This window comes from Teleopsis dalmanni, chromosome 2, assembly GCF_002237135.1.
Source record: "Teleopsis dalmanni isolate 2A chromosome 2, ASM223713v2, whole genome shotgun sequence".
NCBI lineage: Eukaryota > Metazoa > Arthropoda > Insecta > Diptera > Diopsidae > Teleopsis > Teleopsis dalmanni.
The window spans coordinates 203465811-203489275 of NC_051847.1; the positions used below are offsets into that span (position 1 = coordinate 203465811).

The 23465-nt window shown below is 29.1% G+C and overlaps 2 protein-coding genes across 2 annotated transcripts in view; one reads left to right on the forward strand and one right to left on the reverse strand.

The window, feature by feature from the left end:
• The window catches only part of LOC119676597, a 36603-nt gene extending 35712 nt beyond the window's left edge, over nucleotides 1–891 (reverse strand). Inside the window, exons 1-3 of the mRNA XM_038087841.1 lie at nucleotides 742–891; nucleotides 516–674; nucleotides 292–450 (exon numbers count right to left, since the gene is read on the reverse strand). Coding sequence (XP_037943769.1) covers nucleotides 292–450; nucleotides 516–674; nucleotides 742–810 — 387 coding nt within the window. The 5' untranslated portion in view covers nucleotides 811–891. The remainder of the gene's footprint in view (nucleotides 1–291; nucleotides 451–515; nucleotides 675–741) is intronic.
• Nucleotides 1–23465, forward strand: part of LOC119682982 (choline O-acetyltransferase-like) — a gene marked incomplete at its 3' end in the record, with an annotated part of 108621 nt that overhangs the window by 79929 nt on the left and 5227 nt on the right.

Sequence of the window (23465 nt, forward strand, 5' to 3'; positions counted from 1 at the left end):
TTAATAAAGTTCATGAAGTACTCCTTTTACCTCAGTTTTCGTAATTACGGCTAGGTCCATTTATTTATTTATTTATTTATTTATTTCAATTTAAAAATATTTTTAATTAATCTTTTTCTTTTCTTACGTTTGAATTTAGTTAGCAAAGATTTTAGCATATTATATTATATTATCAGTCTCTGACCTAACAATTTTAGTATATTATATAAAACACATTCATCCTATTATTTCCAAAATGCATATAGTTGAGTTCATTCTTCTTTTGTATACACAAAGACAGTTAATGCTCACCTCTGATTGAAAATCATCCATGCTTCCAGGCTTTTCCACTTCAGCTCGCCAGTGTTTGTTGACAACATCGCCTGCTTTCAGATCTATATCCACTTCGTCACAAACATAAGTAAGGCTCAACATTTGGAAACACAACATCACATATATAACTGCACCGAGCTATTAAGGAAATCGTATCCGTTAATAAATCTTTGAAGTCAAATTAATACTTCAGTTATAGTTACCACAACTGTTAGGCCAAAATTTTCAAGTTTAAAAGTGTACATAGTGAAGATCGCAATACAAAACGTAAGCACCCATACTATAATCAAATAAACACCATAAACTATGTTCTCATGATGTAATGTCACAACAATAATAAAGATGAGGACACATAAGGAGATCTATTTTTATAGATTTAAATATTTTTAGAATTGCTTTAACATTTCTCATTACAGAATTGATACTTACAAACCATATAAGAATAATTAGGATAAACAATCCCGTCAATCCCCCTTCATCTTCATCAATATCAACCATTTTTCACTACTGAAAAGAATGCTTAAAACATATTATTTCTTCTTGTACGTTTTACCGTACTTATATTAATTATTTATTCTTTGTCCAGAATGAAATAAAAATGATATTAGCTTTTTGAATAAAATAAAAATGACATTAGCCAATTTACATGTTTTCTTGCGTGGCCAGCTCCTATCATTTTTAACATGGACGAGTATCATGTATGTTGCCACATCATGTATATAGAAATTTTCCGGTTGGAGTATAATATTACCATTATTAAGCCTTTTTTTTGTAAGCATATCGCAAAAAAATAACTGTTTATTTTAAAAATAACGTATGTATCAACAACATTGCTGACTTATTTAGTCCAACTTCTTTGAAACCGCGTAACTAATAAGCAGTTCAAATTGTATGGTTGCCAAGACTAAAAATTCATCTATTGTGAACGACTTTTGGAAGTACCTACGAAATTTCCAGTTAACTGTCAACGAATGATTTCGTTAGTTATTCGTATGTCATTGTTGATAACAATTACGTTACTTTTATTTTATTATTTTACTGTTAAAAGTCACGAATATTCAAATTTTATTCATAATTATGTAAAAAAAAAATATTTTTCCCAATAATTACACAGAATTATTATTCCTTTTCGAAATTTTAACTTTAAATTCTATTACGTGTTTTGCACATATAACCCTAACAAAATTTATATTTTATCCAGAGTTGTCATCAGAAGTTGTGCTTATTATATTTGTTATTTTGCGACACGCTTGCAGAAGAAAAAGCCAATTATTATGGGTCTTTATTAACCGTAATACTAGGGACGATCTCTCCATGGAACTACAACTAGCCAGAACAGCGTAGCTCTAAGTAAACGGGAATCAACCGGAATGATATTTGACATTGCCAAAACTAAAATCATCGGTAGCTTCCTGCAAGAAAGGTCCTTCCTTACCAAAATCTACAGCACTCTTTCGTCCGCCCGCACAATAAAAGCAGGTGTACCTCAAAGGTCGCCACTGTCACCCACATTGTTTAATATAGATATATACGGCAGACATTCCCACCTTAAGCCCTGCATCAATGTCGTTTTACGCAGACGACACGTGCTTGATCTACTCTGACCGGGATGCCATAAATGTAAGCAACACCTTACAGGTAAATATAGACCTCATGGTGGAATACTTGCAGAAATGGAAGATTAAAATTAGCAATGACAAAATCAAGGCTATATTCATAACACAAAAGAGAAGGCAGCATCCTCCAAGAGTGACCGTTGGTGACGCTTAGATACTGTGGGAGGAAAGCATAAAATATCTGGGGACCACTTTTGACAATCGGCTCAATTGATATAAACATATGAAATACAAACGGAATGCTGCTCTAAAATTCTACATATTCTAAAGCCGCTGTTTAATAATAATCACTTCAACCTCAAAAATAGAGAGTTACTAGGTATTCTCAAATAATTAGGCCAGCACTACTGTACGGATGTGTTACATACAGCAAAGCCTACATTGCCATAAAGCAATTACAGATAGCACAAAACCTGGCTATAAGAAGACTATTTAAGATTCCATGGTATTTTAGAACAACAGACATACACACAGTTCTAAGGATCGACTCAGTGAAAAAATATATCAGGGACAAACCTCAAACACTTCGGCCAGTAAAGAAAAAAGTGTTACCAACGCAATAAGTGAACTAATATGAGTATTCTTTAGGAATTCCAACGAATATTGCAATCATATTTCAAATATCATATGTAAACAAAAAACCAAACAAAACTGAAAAATTTTATAAATTATAAAATTGGGAAAAAAGAAAAAATTTCAGTGTTTTATTTTGAAATTTCTTACCATTCTTTTTAATTCTGTATTCGTTTTAATTTTCAATTTTATATTAACTATTTATTTTTATGCTAAATGTAATTTGCTTGCATTATGTGCACTTGGTAGATTCCAGCAGTGATGCCAATGTCTCGCTTAGCGAATATAGGCCAGCATGCGTTTTTTGTCACACTTGCGAGCCACCCTAAACGCCTATTCTACAATTTTATATTATATGATCAGACGTGGTTTATTGTTTCAAAATATTAATAAAATAATGCACCAAGTATCACTTAAATTAATACCAAAAATTCCTACTTTATAATCTACATAAAAGTTAGGGGCTTCATAATCTGGTATCGCTAGGGACCAATAAATTTATGCGTGCTTTCGGCTATACAGGTCAACCTTACCTATTCCGTGTTTTTAATGCAGTTGGCTTACGTCTTTCATTTTGGTTTTATTTTGTATTTTTTGTGTAGTTAGCTGGTATTTCTTTACTTGTTTTCTATTTATGTACTTACCTTCTGCTCAAAAAGTATCCGGATTTTGTTGTTTGTTAACTACTCCTTAAGTAATAGACGTTTTTCAAAAATTTGTTATGTTGGTACACCCTTTCTTGACATATGGTACAAATTTGAGCGCCATTTGTCAATTAATTTGTTTACAGTAGCTGTTAATGTGAAACTACCTTAAGTGCATTTAGCGACTTTTAGTATGGAAAATTCTTGTTGTACGCGATTTTTTGACCAAACACGGTACCACTGTCATCGCTCAGACACCATATTCGCCAGATCTGCATCCGTGCGACTTTTTCCTGTTCCCGAAACTCAAAGTACCCCTTCGTGGTAAGCGTTTTGAGTCGATTAAATCGGTAAAAGAGAATTCGCTGAAGGAACTAAAAGCCATACCTTCACGGGCCTACGAAAAGTGTATGGAAGATTTGGTTAAGCGTTGGCATATGTGTATCGCTTCAGAAGAAGCATAAAATAAATTTAGAATAAAATTCAATTTGTGTGTTCTATTTACAAAATCCGGGTACTTTTTGAGCAGATGGTATACATACAACGTTTAGTAACTAATCATTTATTTACAATATCGTGCCATATATACGACATATAGAAAATAAAATAAAACGCATTTTAATTCATTTTCATTAAGTTGCACATAACTGGGAATTTAAACTAACATAAAGTCAATTTATTTCTTGATATTGTAAAAACATTTAGTGAAAAATGTTGGAATCAATAATCCTTTTTTATAAGTATAACAATTTGTTTTTAAATTTATTTACATATTTTCAATATACATTAAGACATAAGTCTATAACAATAAGCTGATTTATATATATACAACTAATTTAGACCAAGCTACTAACCAATCTTTTATTTTAATCGTGTTGAAGTATAGGTATGAAGTATATATGAAGTATATATATATTTATATTTTTATATAATATATTTTTATATATATATTTTTTACATTTTTACAAATTTAAAAATTCTATTAATATTTATACATCCATAACGAAAACAAAACAATTTGTTGCAGTATTATTTTTAACTACTTACTCTTCACAATTCCCTTATATTTGAATATTTAATATGTACGGAAATAACATTGCATACATTTATTTTTTGTTTTTGTGCACACAACAAATCCATTAGATATGGTTACTAGCATGTGATAATGTTGATAATAGTAATGATGTTGGTAATCAGATGGAGAAAATACAGCATTAGAATCCTGCCCTGCAGTAAATTTAAAATAAACAAACAAAAGCAATAAATTGAAGGCAATGGCGAAGGATATAGCAAAAAAAGCGCAATATACATTAAAAATCAAACGAAATAAAATTAAACAAGGGGAAATCGAAAATTCAATCCCCATTACCATAGCCTACCCGGCTTACTCGCAACACCGATGGTGCTGCTGATGATGATAATGATGATGTTGCTGTTTTCATGTTAAACTAGATTAACATCAGTGGTTTGGGGGAGGCGTTGGTATGGTAATGGGCGTGAAAATTCCAAAATGTTTTTGTAACAAATGAAGTTGTGAAGTTGTTGGCTAATTTTTGATGTTTATTTATATTTGTTTATGGCCTGGTATTTGCCAATGAAGTTAAATGTTGTGAAACACACACAAAATATTGTCTTACCATTTGCCCGGATGCTTTTAAAATCTCTTTAATAATTTATGAAAGACAGATTTTTTCCTACTTTTTCAGTTTTTAAACTAACATAAATATATGTATATAATGATATAAGTACATTTGAGGTTATGGAATTATACATAGAGAAATACCAACACATATTCTTATACTTTCGACTATAGTATAAATAAGTATTATTTTAAATCAAGTTTTTAAGATTTTCATCACAAAACACGGTTGAGTAAACGAGAGGAAACGGAAATTATTAAGCAGTATCACGTCCGCTGGATATTCCCTGTACATTTACGTGCTACATTTCGTAAATGTGTAAATATATATTTAATCTCTAGACATGTTTAGAAAAGAGAAGTCCTAATTCTTTTGGGGGCTACTAAATCCTTTTGCAATAGTATATTTTACGGACATACGTTTTGAAACAAAATTCATCTTTGAAAATTGAGGGCAATAAACCCTTCACAAAACCCTCTAAATATGTCACTGGCAGAAAATACATACGGACATATGAAAGATAAATTTGGCTTTGATGTGCAGTACATGTGTAATATTCGTTCTATGATAAGTTCACTGCTCTCTCATAAAACCATACAACACATGTACACGTTCGCATCTTCATTCCATACTAGTCGTAAATTTTACCAAATTTTAGCTTAAAGCATTAAATTTTTACTGCTTAAATTTACTAATGAAAATTATAAACATAGAAAAATGTTCAACACACTTGCTGCCCAAATTGCTAGCCTCAGGATAAATTATCCTCCCCATGATGAAGACGAAATTTGAGTTTATGCATTCTGCTAATGATGCCAAAAGGTACCATTACCATACTGGATTTGTAAGGTAAAGGTAAAAAATAACTTTGCTACTAAAAAGCCACCACCAATGTCTGTCAGAATACATGGCTTCATTAACTGAGAAATTTTAGAAAGGGGAATCAATTTTTTACATAATTTTTGTTCAATTACATTGTATTAAAATATTATAAATAAAAGTTTATACTTTTAGTTATAAATCAACTTTTTATTAAAAGAATAGAGATACAGTTATGTTTTTTTACCTCATTAAAGACACATTTCATTTAAAGAAACATCAAGGAATATATTGTTTCAAAAATTACTAATAATTATATTATAACTTTCTATAAATCTTATATATAAAATTAACATTGTCAAAATGTTAGTTACCGTACTCCTCCGAAACGTCTTTACCGATTTTTACCAAATTTTATATGCGTATTCAGTAGGTCTGGGAATCGGCTACTATCTATTTTTCATACCGCTAAAGTGATTAGGGTGTCCCTATCCAGCAAAAATATCTTTATTGCTTTAATAAAAATTTTTTTATTTTTTTGACATAAATTTTTTTATATTTTTAAAAAGAAAACTTGCTATGATATGAAAAGTTGTTGTCTATGAAAATACTGAATTCATAAAACTGCCCCCTAATTTCTGCACTATCGTTGATTCCCAAAATGCTCTCATTGACCGCGTATTTCCAGATGTACACATACAATACATAAATCATGGGTGGCTGGCAGAAAGAGCCATTAGCAGCAAAAAAAACGTGGACGTTGATGAATTAAACTTCAAGATAAAACAGACATTGCCAGGCGACTTAATATCATACAAATCGATCGATACAGTTTGTGATACCAACGAAGTTGTAAACTATCCAGCAGAGTTTTTAAACTCACTGGATTTGCCAGGCATCCCACCACACATTTTACGACTGAAAGTTGGATTACCGATTATTTTACTTCGGAATTTGAACCCACCACGGCTATGCAATAGTACCCGATTGGTAATTAAAAAATTGATGAAAAACATTATCGAAGCCACCATTTTGAATGGCAAGTTCCGAAACGAAAAAGTTTTATTGCCATGAATTCCAATGATTCTCACAGACAAGCCAATTTAATTCAAACGCGTTCAATTTCCTATTAGATTGGCATTTGCAAAGACCATCAATAAGTCACAAGGCCAAACGATGTCTGTTTGCGGTCTTATATATAAAATTTCCATGTCACAATATTAGTTACCGTACTCCTCCGAAACGGCTTTACCGATTTTTACCAAATTTTATAGGTGTATTCAGTAGGTCTGAGAATCGGGTACTATCTATTTTTCATACCGCTAAAGTGATTAGGGAGTCCCTACCCAGCAAAAATATCCTTATTGCTTTGACAAAAAATTTTTTATTTTTTTGACATAAATGTTGTTTATATTTTTGAAAAAGAAAAATTTTTTTCTTAATATTTTATGTAACTACGCCAACAAGTACATCGAGCATTACATCCACTTCGTTTCTTCGTCTTCGCCTTGCATGGCAGATGGAAAATGTACTAAAAATTTTTCAAAAGATTTCACTAATGATACTATAACAAATACCGACGGATATCCAATATATCGTCGAAGAAATCCCGATAATAGGGGACAATGGCGGGTGGTGCCGTATTCGCCTCTGCTAAGCAAGACATACAATGCTCATATAAATGTTGAGTTTTGCAGTTCTGTGAAGAGCATCAAATATATAAGTATGTCCATAAAGGCAGTGATATGGCTGTGTTTAGAGTAAAAACTCATTTACTAATGTAAATGCTCCTCCAATGAACAAAAACGGTGAAATTACGCTCTACCAAATTGGTCGGTACATCAGTTCCAATGAAGCTGCTTGACGTATCTTCGGTTTTCTAATTCATGAACGGGATCCAGCAGCTGTTCAGTTAGCCGTCCATCTTGAAAACGGTCAGCGTGTATTTTTCACGAACGAGACAGTGATTGATCGTGGTACAAATCCACCTAAATCTACACTCACTGCATTTTTTTAATTGTGTAGTAGTACGGATGATTTTGGTGCCTTTGCAAGAACATTACTCTATTCACAAATACCACGCTATTTCACTTGGGCTCAAACAAAAAAATGGATGCCCCGCAAGCAAGTTTCACCAGTTGATGCATGTCTCAATTTATTTAAATCGAACGCTTATTTACAGTTAATCCAAGACACACTGAGTGCTTTTATCTTCGACTGTTGTTGGTTAATGTTACTGGCCCATTATCATTATTATTATTTACAGTCAATCCAAGACAATTTAAATTTGAAGATACAACAGTTGTTGCCAGGGAACTTGGTATCATACAAATCTATTGATTTTAAATTAATAATTTAATAAATAAACTATAATAACTTAAAAATAATATTGTTTGGCGTTTGTTATTTTTATTTTCCTTTTCGTTCATAGCGGTCCATGCCTATTTCATGCATATACCACATACTTACACACTTATAATAAGTAAGTTACTTTTTGTCTACACTAGAATTTATCTAGAAACTAGAAATAATTTATAAGGCAAAACAACGTTTGTCGGGTTATCTAGTATTTATATAAAATATGGTATGTATAAACACCATATTATAATTACAATATATTTAGTAATAAGTTATCACTCACTATGTACAGTTATTTTTAATTTAGGTTGTGTAATGATCTTCGCCGGCGCTTTTCCCAATGCTGGGGTATACTAAGAGTATACCAAGGTTCAACACAAGAGCTAAAAATTTGACTGGTAGATTTTCAAAATAACACTTAAAAATGAAATCCAGTCATAAATAACATTATGATAAATTAAAGAATAGTCAGAAAGATGATATCATGTGATATTGAGCAAGAGTTATGGCACAAATATTGTTGAGTTTATTAGCGATAAGTAGTTATTTAACTCATTGACATATATTTACTTAGTTTAACTTGTTTAAGGTAAAACCAAACAATTCAAGTAATGCAATTCTGGGTAGAACTGCTGTAAAGTGTTGCGAACTGTCCAAGATACTAAAATAAACAAAGGGTTTAATATTTTCCAAATCTATTTTAAAATTTTCGCATTGAAAGTATGGAATATAAATTTTTCTTAACTAATCTAAAACTTTTCAAGGCTTTTAACAAAATTAATAAGTAAAATACACTATTTAAATTTAAATTAAAATTTACTTAAATAAGCAATTAAGCTTCTTCTAGTCTAGCCTCTTTCATTAATAATTTTTATATTAAAAATTATATCAAGCAATGTTGATTATAAGCGAAACTGATTTGCTCAAACTAATTTTCATTAAGATTATACATCTTTTACTGAAAATAAATTTTGTTTAGTGTTTTAAAGCATTATTTTAATGCTGTATTGCAACACCTTATCTATGAAACATTAAAAACTAATTATTAATAACACATGTTTAAACCAAGAAATGTGTACTTATTTTAAATTACGAACTTAGTCTATAAAAAAAGAGTAGATAGTTGTCTTCGTCTGACGCTGTTTTTTCTAACCGAGTGATCGATTTTCCTCTTCTCCTTCTGATAATTGTTTTATTTTACGTTATTCTGGGTCATCTTGTATTTTATTTTCTTTGTAGGTTCTATATCAGCACTGCGTGTGATATATCATTACTGGGTTTGCTATGCGTACTAGCTACCGGAATTAGAAATTATTTTATGCTATCGTTTTGAATAAGACTTGGCTATGTTATTCTTCATTAATTCCATTACTAATGATTCTTGGTCACCAGATTCTAATAGCAGTAACTTGGCACATGACTTAAAATTTTTATTTTTGTGACTGCATTTCTTTTTTTAATTAAATAATCCTGCTAATGTTAAAAGTTGTCAAAATTTAAAGTAAATTAGCTTTGAATATGTTGATATATTGTAAGTTTCTGTGATTATATACTCTAAATAAATTCTTCTAAATTCTGAAAATAAAAGTTTACAAAATACTTCTATTACTACAATGAATAAATTAACATCAAAATATTTCATTTAATAAATTTGAATTTTTAAATTATACTGTCAAACCAAAAGTTTCAAAAGACATTAAAATAAATTATTCCTCTTTGATGCAAATGAATAATTAAAATAAATTATTTTAAATAAATTTAATTAAATTACAGCCGCAAAATTTTAAATTTACAGTAGGGATTTTATATAAAAATAAAATAGAAAAAATATTTTATATGAATAAAAAGAAATAAAATATTGATCCATTCTAAAAGGCTTTGCCATTAAAAAAATATATTTAAAAAAAATATAAAAAAAAAGATATTAAAAAAAAAATATAAAAAAAACGCTTTACACTCAATTATTATCATCATCTCCATAAATTATCTTTAACTTTGATATAATAAACTTCCCATTCAAAAAATTTTGTTTCAATATAATGACAATTTCCGATTTCCATGCAATTATTTATTGGTAATTGGTATTGGTAGTATCCGCAATTTTTTTAAAGTATTATAAAATAAGGAAGGCTCCTTATTCTTTTCTGAAAACTGCTTAATATCTATTTAACATTCAATACTCATGTATTGTGGTTGTTAAAAAAAAATACACAATCCGTTTTACTTGAGATTTAGAACTCATCACAATAAAATCTTAAAAGGGAATCGAAGCATAGTTTCGAATTGTTAGCAAACGAAGTCCTACATCACTCAAGTATTTTGACTACTGGAAGTTGATTTGAAAGGAACAATTACAATGTTCACTTAAGATGGGCTAACTGGTACGTGAAGCCAGCATTCCTAAAAAGAAATTGCAAAAGCTAAAGTAAATCTCGTTGTTGGCATTGTTGTGCGTTAAGCCCGTAAAGGATTTACGGCTCAATTTATTCGTTATATGGCTGTCAGTCCACCCTAATTCTTTGCCATGAAAATACAAGAAAGTAAATACGGCAGAAGGAAAGGTTGCATGAATGAATGTGTAAGTTAAAGGGACCTCGTCGTAAAATCAAAAACAAAAGGCAAGTATAAAAAGTTCGATTTGACACAAAAGCAGAAAGCAGTTCAATTTAGCTCCGTTATGACCCTGGTACCAGTTCGCAGCTATTTGTCTGACGCCGCCGTCTGTGCGCGTGTATAAACTGCGGTTAATGTTGGGGGTGCCATAGCGTACAGTTCACCCGCTGTTTATGAAATCCTTGGTTAGTGACTGCTGTTCGTGCTGGTGCTTATTACGTCTGTGCTGCTGCTGGTGTCTCATTGGATGCATTTTTAGAATTTTTAAACATTTTTATCTTGACGTGTCGTTACTTTAAATTCGAGCAAAATCAGACTTCTGTTTCAATATTTAAATTATTCTTCTTCATTTGCTTTGGTATTAAAAGCATCTGTTAATAGTAAGCTTTGTATTGGATGTATGTGTCTGTACGAAATCAAAGGGGATTCCTGCGTCTATCTCGTACTGTTTCTGAACTGAAAGCCAGCTAGGAAACATGGTTCTCGGTGGCATTACATTTTTATCGTTTTTCTGACAGACGGCAGCAGCTTTCTGTCCATTTTGAAAGTCATTTCCGTTAGGAGGGTAAAGTAGCATCGAGCGTGATTTTTGTAGCTTAATAATGTTATCTGGTTTATTGAAACATTTTATTATACTAATACAACATTCTTCGGTTTGTAGTATATGTAGAAAAAAATTAGTTTTACAAATCTACAAGTATCAGGATAAAATTAGCATATGCTTAGCATGTTTTGTTGATATAAATCAATTAATTGTGTTTTTGATTGATAGATTTATTTACTACTTAGTATGTTTTATGTTTGTAATTAAGGATAAATGGTAATATTGTACACATAATATTGATAGAAAATACTGAAATAAAATACTTAAGGAACATGACAAACTAAAAAAACTAGAATATTTAATATTCTGATTCTAATAATTCTATATAACATATAAAGTCATAACAATCAGCATTTGAATTTATAAGCATTTCTATTTATAAGCATTTCTGTATTTAAATTTTATTTACCTCTTAAATAATATTATTAACTACACTTTTATGTTACTCAAAAAAAAAATATATAGAATAAACTTAGAATATAGATGAACATCTCTAAAATTAATTATTTCATACACCATATTCTCTTTATTATAAACCAATATAACCATATTTTCCCTTATAGTATGGGATTTATGAATTGCATTATATATACAATACTTAACATTAATTTAATAACTTTACTATCCGTAGGTTTTTACTTGGTAGTACTTGTAACATTTTTCTACAGAAGCAACAGAAAAGATGCAGCGAAACTTGCCGTAATTTAAAATGCTACGATAATGTATACTAGTATAGCTATAAACTGTCATACACATATAAATGTTGAACCTATACACCAAATGCTACAAATTTGCAAACATTTTTTTAAACCAAATTAATTTCACTTAATTCCTTTACACAATAATACTTACTCTACTTATGTACCCATGGTTGACCCCAGCTAGAAAGAAGTTAGAAAATTGGCAAGATAAAGCATGCCTGATTAAGAGACGTGTGAAATCTAATAGCCACCACCCGATACTGTTTGAACCATAAATGGTACTGAGTGAGTTTCATTTGCGGCACCTGATCGGAGATTTAAATCTGGTATCAATTGAAGTTGACCCCTTTAATGAGAGTATCGTAGTGACTGTGGTTAAAACCCAATGTTATGCGAAGATAACATTCTCCATATGGATAACTCCATAATCCATATGGAGTTGCATTTTACAACCAAATGAGGTGCTCCAAAGAATAGTAGAGGAATTAGAAACCGATGCCTTCTTCTAATAATTAAGCTATCTCTTATATCTGAATGGATACTCACCAATAATTATTTTTCTACTACAGTTGTTTCTTTAAAAAACACTTGTTGGCGAACATTTGTTGAGAATTTTGATTTGTTGAAAAAAAACATTGAATGATTTATTACTTTAACAAATGCATTTCAGTGTGATATCGCATTTTTCTTCTCAGATAAACCAACTTATATCAATATCGAATTCGTATCTTTTTATTTTAAATTTTCGTATATTCAATTAATACTTTTCTTTGGACTTCTTGAAGTATGTAATTCTTTCACAAGTTTCTATTATTATATAGACTTCTTCTATTATAATGCTGGTCATTACAATATTATTGGCATAAATATATTTTATTATATTCATCGAAGAACCAGAAGAATACGCAGTTAAAATATTTAATTCGCAGTTAAAGTTTTATATATAATTTTATATTGTTTTATGTACAATATACTTATTATACTTATACGTTTTAACTACCAATATCAAAATGTGAAATTCTAACTACTACCACCAATATACCACATTATTGGCACTTAACCACTTATGTACGAGTACTTGTACTTCCAGCAAATAAACATTAACTAAATTAAATTATTATTACTCATCGATTTAAACGTTGATTTTCCAAGTATTGTATTTTCAGCTCCAGTTTTTATTAAACATCAATTTTATTTAGGGTGTGTGTATCTTGAATTCCCATATGGATTCATGTCTTCTTGCTCCAAACAAAGAAATCCCCTAACATCAACCGTGTACAAAATTGGTAATACATCAATTTATCCATTAGCATGGGTGTGAAAAATAATCAAATCTAACACACCATCTCCGAACAATACAATAACAAATTGCATAAAACTGACAAAATAAATAATATTTCAGAAAATTTACTCATGAAGAAGATAAAATATGCGTACAAATCCGAATGAGTGGGCAAAAAAAGAATTAAATTGACAGAAGGATATAAATTGAAGGTGACACAGAAGTGTGTGGGTAAACGTAAAAGGTTATGAGGATACTTATGGATATCTTATGTATATACCAATTATTGTATATATCATCCGAATATATACAATTCCATCAATTTATTATAGTGCTAAACCATTGAAAAACAAATTTAATAAAAAAATTTTAATGAGTAATAAGTTTTCTTTTAAAAAATTGTAAAATAATTAAGGATCAAATGAAACTATTGATGAATTTTAATTTAATTTATTAAATCAAAAATTTATTTATACAATTTTTAATATATGTATATATTATCCTTTTTCTCTTCCTCTGCTAATACTCTTCCATTCTATTATTCTATTTGCACCTATAATTAAGTTTTTACACTCCAAAAATATGCTTTTAAAGTTACCCTCCTCCCAGTTTTTTAAACTTATCTTATGTACTTACTATATATATTGTTTAGGATGTGGAGAAGTTAAAAATATATTTATGTAACAGAGTGTGAGAAAATGAGTGAGCAAGGATGAGGCTGTTAGTTTTAAAATCAAATCTAGTGTTTTAATTTAAAGATTAATTTTGTAATTGTTTGTATCCTAATGTTAATGTGAATTATTAACATTTATAATAGATTAATACTCGTATAATACATTCAAACCAACAGGTAATTAACCAAAATATTGCAATGAGAATGGCTCTACTCTGCTTAACATAGCAATTATGTATTTTATAATTGGCGTTCTATTTTACTGAGATAAGCATATAATAAATATATAATGCATAATTTTAATATTATTTGTATACCATAATATCAAAAATATTCGCACTTTAAAAAATTAGTATGGCAGAAAATATTAGACAAACAAAAACATATTTTTGAAATATACCTACTACAAATTAAATATAAATATAAATTGGTTTAGTTTTATTAATTTAATTCTAGAAACGACAAAAAAGGGTAAAAAAAACTAACACAAATTAGTTACTCAATTAATATAATAAATTTTGAAAGATACATACATATATATATATAATCCAACACTCAGTATCCTAAAAATACAGCGAAATTTGATAAACACAGGCAGATACAAAGACATCAGATCCATCATATTATAAAGCCCCGTAAAGCCCAGTATTTAGTGTGACTTAAAATTGTCCACAGATAAAATAGAGTAAAGGTGCTGATTCACCAACTCAGACATCTGAATATCAATATCAATATATATATAAGTGTGACACAGACAACCACTGAAGCGTAGCAATGAGATTGTAAAAAATATGTTGTTCCTAATAGTTTGTTTGCGTGTTCCTAATCTGTTATAATTCACAGATGTCTTTAATAGATACTTAATAAAATCAAATGAGTTTCGGCGTAACAAATTAAGTTAAAGTCCTATTAATAAATAATAAATTAAATAAATAAATAAAAAATAAGATCATACGTAAGTGTCAATTAGTAAGACAACTACATCCAAAACTAAACCAATCGATATAATTTTTACAATGAATTTTCTTTCCTATAGCATAAATCTAAATTTTAAATTAGAATATAATGAAATACCAAAAAGTTTTTCGAGAAAAATATATTTTTGAATCTCCGGCCCATTTGCGAAATACATCTAAACCTAAAACGAACAACCAAAAAGGTTGCTTTTATAAATTATGCTTTAGATAATTTGATGTGCATATAATATAATATATAAAATAAAAAAATTTAATTTAATAAACTTGATGTCGGTAGATTAAATGATAGCTATATCTTAATTTGGAATGATATAAACAAAATTATATACATTCTCTTATATAAATATCTTTATTGAAAACTGAAAAAATTATTCAGTTTTTATGTTAGCTATAGAATATAGTATTTCGATTTTGACAAATCTATCGAATGACCACGGCCCATATCCGTAAAATTGTGTACTTGAAAAAATATATTAAAAATTATATTCTAATATTTGAAAAACTGAGAGACTAAACTCAATATGAGGTGCTGATTAAGAATTTATATACTTATAGGGTTAACGGCGTTTCCTTTAAACGTTGACAAATATACCCTTTTCACACTTTTTTTGTGAGAGTATAAAAATAATAGTTATATTTTTTCATCACTACCAAGTCCTATTAAATGACGAAAAGTATTCAGCAATCAATCAAATTAAAAACATTAAAAAGTTACGCCCTGAGTTTAGAATATTAAAATATCTATGATGTCATTTGTAAAGTAATTAAAAACTTTCTGACAGTTTCATTTTATAACAATTTTCTTACAATTTGCTTTTTATGTCAAAATTTTACTCATACATTAGATACTATGACATCCTTTATGATTTTACTCAAAACTAGATGAAACAAGTCTTTAGATATAACTTTATGAAAAGTTTTTATTAGTTTCAATTCTTTTTTAAACCTCTTGAAAATCAAATAATTTCACATAACTCTTATCTTAAGTACACTTCTCTAAAATTGTATTTTCCTGTACTCATCAGCAATTCAAAACAAAACTTTGAGTACAATGAGCAATAAAATTATTATAAAATCATTTCCTATGACGAACATGATAGAGATATTATATAAAAAATATACAAAAGGAATACAATGATGTCAAATTTAATGCTATTTATTATCTTTTTCATTATCCTCGCTTCTCAATCCACTTGTTTATGCATAAAAAAATTTAACATAAACCGTACGAGTGCAGGCAATCTCACAATAAAGTCACGTGGCTACAATTTGAGCGTCCGTTCCATTGTTTGTACTACCTATACCACATTACCCAACAATATTAGCAACAAGAACCGCAACTTGTTCTTCTCTGTACATCAGGCATATACACTCCCATGCACAGACACAAAACTTGTCATGTTGTTATCCTTACTGTGTTTTGATAGTAAATTAATGTTGGGGTTACGAGACTAACAAGATTTTGGGTGCGTAACAAGGCGCACAACATCAGGACAACACCACAATATAACACGGTGACAACAATAATAAAATAGCAGTAAAAACAAAACCAAGAATAGAGCAAGCAACACTGATAAAAAACTCTCCTAGTATGAAGTATGGTACTGGAACGAATGTGCCAGTACAAACCGGAAACGGTGAAAACAACCGTTGACAAAGGCCACAACAGTTGATAATAAATTCCGCTCAGAAATTCGAGCAAGTAAAAATGCAGTGGAAAAGTGGGGTGGCGAACATTAATTCAAATTAAGTAATTAACATTGTTGTGGGTGTGCTGATGTATATTTGCGAGAGGACAAAGAAGCAGGGCGTTGGTGAGTATATGGTTACTAGAGCTAATATTTTATATAATCTCATTAGATGAAACTGCGATGCTACTGTAAAAGTTTGAAACTTTTTTTGAAATTGTAAACCCAGAATTAATTTAGTGTAATTAAAGTGAGTACCATGACCAACTCAAGGTATTAACATCAACTTTTAGTAACCTTTGGCATAAAAGTAATTTATAAATTAAATTTTATAAAAGGGATTGCAAATACAAGCGAATAATTTGTAATTTCAATTTTTTTTCAAAAATATTTCAAACAGCAATACATTCATATTTTTTTATAATATCTAATTAAATAAATGCTTAAATTATTATAAAGGATCATTTAGATGAAAGAAAAAGGATGGAATGTATATGTTGAAATTTATATATCACATCACAATTGTGAAGTAAAATACAACTTTAAGCAGTTTACACATATGTTTCTTATTTTACAGTAGGTGGAAAGCATCGAAAGCCACAGTGTAAGACTTGAACCCACAAAAACCACCTCTTAGGAATGAATGGAGAAGATTTCCACAGCAATGTGGAAACTTCATTCCAGTAACCAGTAATCATTCCAGAGATGAGAATATATTTACTTAATACCTAGTAAACTAGGTACATCTAAGCCAGAAAGCAAAAGCATGAATTAAGTAGAATGGGTGATATTGTTCCCATATATGTTTTTTTATATAAAATAAATTATTGTATAAAAATTCATGGTTTTTGTTAAAAAATTAAAGATAAAACTAACTGTAAAGGTTGATTTTGTAGAGAGAATAGAATTTTTATTATTTATAAAATTTAATAGTTTTAAATTCAATCAATGAAGCGTAGCACTATGATTGTGGAAGATCTATTGTTGCTAAAACTTACATTAAAGTTACAGATAAAGTTTATGGATACAAAATAAAACAAGTTTCATTTTATCAAATAAATTACTAATTAGTGATAGTAATTAGCTAGGGTTTGAAATGATTAATAACCGTTGTCCTTATTTTTATAGTGTCACGAAATTATCAACATAAATGAACAAAATATCACAGACATTTCTTTTTCACAATTGAAGGAAGAGTCTCAAATCGATTAACTTAAAAGTTGCTGACATTATGTATTATTGTTTCTAGTGTCCCATTGTCCTTGCTATATACAAATCATACTTTATTTTTAAATAATATTAATATCTGCATAATACTTCAAAATTACATTATAAAAATGTATATCTAGTTACAAAAATGTCCATATTACCAACTATTAACTATTATTAAATAAAAATATACATCTTCGTTATTAAAATATCTGAGTTAAATTGATATGATAAATTAACTATAGAAAGTATTAAAGCATAACATTAAATAGAATTTCAATTATGAACTCTTCTCCGTTCTAGAAAATTAAATAAAATTGCTTAAGTGTAGGATAAAGTTAGGTGAATTCTGAAAACGAATTAGCAGAGAACTTGTAATATTGCAGAAAACACACTTGTAACGCTTACAGTATGTACATAGTGTCATAGTACATGTAGGAATATAGCATCCAACTTTCATATGTGGAAATCCTTTTTATTTTTTTCTTATGTAGTTCTATGCATTGTTAAATTAAAAAAAAATCGTAAACGAAAAAGTTTATATTACAACGTTAGTCACTGAAACGAATCCTATTAACCCCCTTTCCATGCAACAAGAAGAGCGCACTTGTACATGACACTTTTCGGAATTGTCTGTGAAAAAAAGCAACATTCAGAAAGGGTTGTACTTATTGTGGAAAATGTTGAATGGGTGGAGGTGAAGAAAAAAGATTCTGTAATATACGAATAAAATACAAAATAAAAAAAATATTAAAATTTTTAGAATATTCACAGAAAACTTTTTAACTTTGATCTAAAATAAATGGTAAAACATTAAAAATTTTAAATAAAAATAAATTGCTAAAATTTATAATTATTCATTAGCCTTCTTAAATAAAGTTTTAATTAAAAATTTAATTGGTGATGAAAATTAGGATCAAAACAAAATTTTTTTAAAACAAAAAATGTTCAAAAGTTTAAATAAAAAATAAACTTGGAGTTGATAGGGTATTATTCATTTTATATATAACTGAAAATGAATCCTTTATAAAAATAAAATAACAGAAAAAAAATTATTTATTTATACTATTATTTATTATTATTATATTTTTATATTTTAAAATTAATTTTAAAGACATTTTAACTACTTACACATTACATGACATGTTTATATTTTAAATGAGTTCACTAATCATACATTAATTCGTCAAGATTTTAATGGTATCTCACAATCAAAAAAAAAACTATTGTATAGTGTTAAACTTATTCTAATCTTAATACATCGAACAAAATATAATTTTCACTCTTATAATGCTGTATTATGGATCTCAGTCATACTTAATATATAATAATTTATGATTTCTCCAGATTTCTTGTCATCATTGTAATTCAATTATATCACTATAACACCATCTTGTCTTAAATACTGTGTCATAATATAGTATAATAATCGCTTTAACTCTCCCACTTAATTGCTCTGGTGCCTAATGATAAGTCTTATTGTCATTATTATGTACAGAATAACATACTATATACTTCGACTCGGATTGTATATTGTGTATTGTGCCAGTTGTCTTTACTGCTTGTTAGGCTTATGATGCACGTGAGTGATTGATATGATTTTGTTTTATTATATTTATTTTATGGGACAACTATATTGTTCCTAAGATGGATTAGTCTGCTGCTAGCATTCACAAAGAACGTATTCAGACGTTTTAACGTCTATTTCACAAAACCTAGAGATTTTGATCTGAGACTCTGATTGATATAATATCTTACTCTGCTCACAACTTTGTGAGAATTTGAAGAGTTTTTAAAGAATCTGTGTGAGACTATCTTGATTATCAAGCTATCTTATGTTCAAGCATCAATTTCGCAAAAGCGATCGTTATTGTTCCCTGAAACTTCGATTTTATTGAGATGGTATCATAACATGTTCGCTGTACATTGAAATGGAATCACAGCAATAAAAATGTCCGCTATATACAATGTTAAGAGGCTGTTTAAGATTGCCTTGAATAGGCATTCACAGTGAATATATTTAGATATTTAACATCTATTTCACAGAAACAAGAAATATTGATTTCTGACGCTCTAATTTTGTTGAGATGGTATCTTAACTTGCTCGATAAGCACTTGAATTTTACATTTCCTTTAGTGATACCTAATTTTTTCTGGTCAACATAATGGGTTAGGTTCAACTAATTGAAGTTATTTGTATTTAAAGGTGCTGGTCGGAAATAAATTATTCAAAACATTGTTTTTAATCGACGAATTAAATTAGAATTATTTGTTACAATTCTATAACTTATACAGTAGATTTTTTAGATGTGCTAGTATGTCACAGCGATATCTTTAGTGACCTTACAGTGGCGTATACAAAAAACTTGCTTAAGTGAAGTTTTAAAAATTAATTCTTATAATTAATTAAATTAATTAATTAAATTTCAAATGACAGTTTTTAATTAACAAAATATATTGCATCTAGTGCAATCCGATATACTAAAGGATGATTTAAACCCCAAATTGTATACGACACTATTTATAACAATAGAAATAATCAATAATAAAAATATATTAAGTTTTTTAAGAAAAAAATTTGACTTTATGAGTGAATACTTCAGAAAAAATTTAAAATAAAGAACATTACAATTTTAAAAGCATATCCTCTCGTTTCCCTATCGGTTACCATCATTTGAATGGTTTTCTACAGCATTCTTAAAACAAAATAAAGTAGTTTTTATTAAAGTGTAAATAAATCATTTTACTTTCAAAATAAAAGAAAAATTATTTATCTTTGAAGTTTTCCTATGGGTTTCTATTACAAAATGTAGTTTCATTCTTAAAATATTAAATTTCAATTTACACTTCTTTTATTATTACAATTCAATAAAGAAAACTACTACCTTTGAATTTCATTTTTTTGCATTTATGTGGATGAATTTCAGACAAATCCGACCATGGAAACTCTATTTGAGAAATAAATTAGAACTTTACTCCTTGTCTGAATAGAAAAAAAAATTCTTATAAATTCAATTTATTCCTTTAGCAACTTTAGTAAGAACGGTATTTTATTTTATGTTTCTACTGTCTAAAATATATTCATATACCAGTAATGATTTACATATACCTTTTTTATTATTTTGTATATTCAATCAACGTTAAATCTATATCACAGAATATGTTTTTCGACACATTTATTATTTACTTATTGCAAAATGGGCAAGAAAGCACTGGGTTGTGATTGTTTCCGTCTTAATGCTTCATAAATTGTGTTTATATCCGGAATATTCGTTTTCGATTTTAGCAATTATTTGGACATTTAAACTAAAATAAAGTATGGTTTTGGCTTATCACATCTATTAACGATGGATTAGAAATCTGTAGTATGTTCTCAACTCATGTAACTTAGTATGTATGTAGCAAAGAATATTAAGTTTTCCTTCATGCTTAAGTATTTAATTATTTCTTAGTTTTTATATTATACATTAAGACTGAAAAGTTTTCGGAAATTCTCATTTAAAATTCGCGCGCTGTATATTTTTCGATATTTTAAGTTTATGTAGTTTGGCAGCACTGTCCTTAATTACTATGCCAAAAATGAGCTCGATCTGTCAGACAGTTCGTTTACGGCAGCTGTTGAAACCAGTTCACCTCAGTAGTGCGTTGCGAAATGTCTTCGACGGTCGTACGACCGTCCTGGAAGGCTTTGTACCACTCATAAACTTGAGTTTTCGATAAAACTGATTCCCCATAAGCCTTTTGTAGCATTCGCAACGATTCTGCACACGAAATTTCGTTCGAAACACAAAATTTGATGCAAACTCTTTGTTCAATATTTTTTTCCATTGTTTTTTTCGCAACGCCCTACTGAGGTGAACTGGTTTCAACAGCTGCCGTAAACGAACTGTCTGACAGATCGCGCTCATTTTTGGCATAGTAATTAAGGACAGTGCTGCCAAACTACATAAACTTAAAATATCGAAAATATACAGCGCGCGAATTTTAAATGAGAATTTCCGAAACTTTTCGGTCACAATGTATATATATTATACTATTATTATTAAAAGAAGGAATCGTGCACTGCGATCTAAAAGATCTATTGTGCCCCTTAGTCGGAGTAGAGTTTTTCTCAAAGTCCGATTTCTTTAATGAAAGTCAGTATAGAGCCTATCTTTCCTAGTCTTGAATCCTTATGATCCCTGAAATACCCCCCTATGTATTTCTTCCGCTTGTGCATTAGTGCCGGGCACATGGTATGTAGTTTTTCTCTTTTCTCTACAGTATCTGCAGTCTGAATTGAATTGAATTGCTAACTTCGATAGGTGATTATTCAATCTATAAGGATCGGTCAATAATCCCGTAATAGTTCTTAGGTTATTTTTTGATTGCGCTATGCAATCTTTGAAGCGTTTTAGGTTGTAAGTCCCTAAAAGCATTTTAGAATGTAAAAGGCTTAGTAACCTTTCTCAATAGAGTTCTCAAATGTATATGATATGTATATATGTACATAGCAATGTTTATCTAATTATGTGCAACACCGAAGTGTTTCCAATGAAACTGCAAAGCTATATCATTTTTTCCAGTGCATAAAATGATATAAACAATATATAGTAACTACAACGCAATATCACTTTAAATGTAACATATAGTTACAGTTGATATAGTTGATAGTTTTCCAACATAGATGGTAGAGGAATTATCATATGAGAGAATTTGTAGCATATGCAAAACAACATTCAGACAAATTTTTAAAAAATTTCGAAAATATGTGGAAAATTTTCAAAGTATCTTCATTTATTTTATTACAAATTTGCACTCGCTGAAGAACAAAGTAATAACATATGCACTCTAAATCCCTAAGGACATAGAGTAATTAAGAAGACTGGTATGATATATAACTTTACTATAATAAGAGAATGAATAAATGTATCAAATTTATGTTATCTATCGTATTCTAAAATATTTATATTTTAAGGATGTAATGATAAATAGAAGAATAAAATGATTATATAGAGGGTCGCTTCGTTCACAATGAAATAAACTCAAAACAGAATTCCTTGTATGATGTACCACATGGGTATTACACATAGGTATGCATTTTAAAGATTGTACTTTAATAAAAACTACAATAAAATTATTGTTGCGTTAAGGAATTTTAAAAAATTCAAAAATGTTGAATATACACAATAAATTTTTTTACTCCACATGACTACTGAAGTTATTATGTACCTATACTCGCATACGTGAAAGGTGTTAATATCCAAGGTTTCTAGTTATGATATATATATCCAACATTTATGCATTTTGATTTTATACAATAATAATTGAAAAATCTCATGCTGTGCGTAAAATAAATATTTTTACTGGTTAAATTACTTTTTCATTCAAGTTTGCGGCAGGAAGGTTCTTAACGGAAATTGGTGGTGGTTGCAGTTGTAGAAGATTTGTGTTAACTTGTACATTTCTGCACGTGGCAACATTAAAGCTCCAACAACACCCCAATCATTATTAACATACCGGAATTCTAGTTAAGGTTACCTAAACAATAAACAAAGTGGTTCGTTCACTCGACTTTTTCTGAATTTCGAAATGAACACAACAAAGCCTTTGTACCAAAAGGCTTATTTTGGCATTTGCATTTTTAATGAAAGAATATGATAAAAGGCTTACGAAGTTTGTAAACATTTTGAACCGTCATTTTAAATACGTCATAAAAAGGTTACATAAAAATATTTCAGGTATTTCGTGAAGGCATAGTGATATGCTGCAGTATC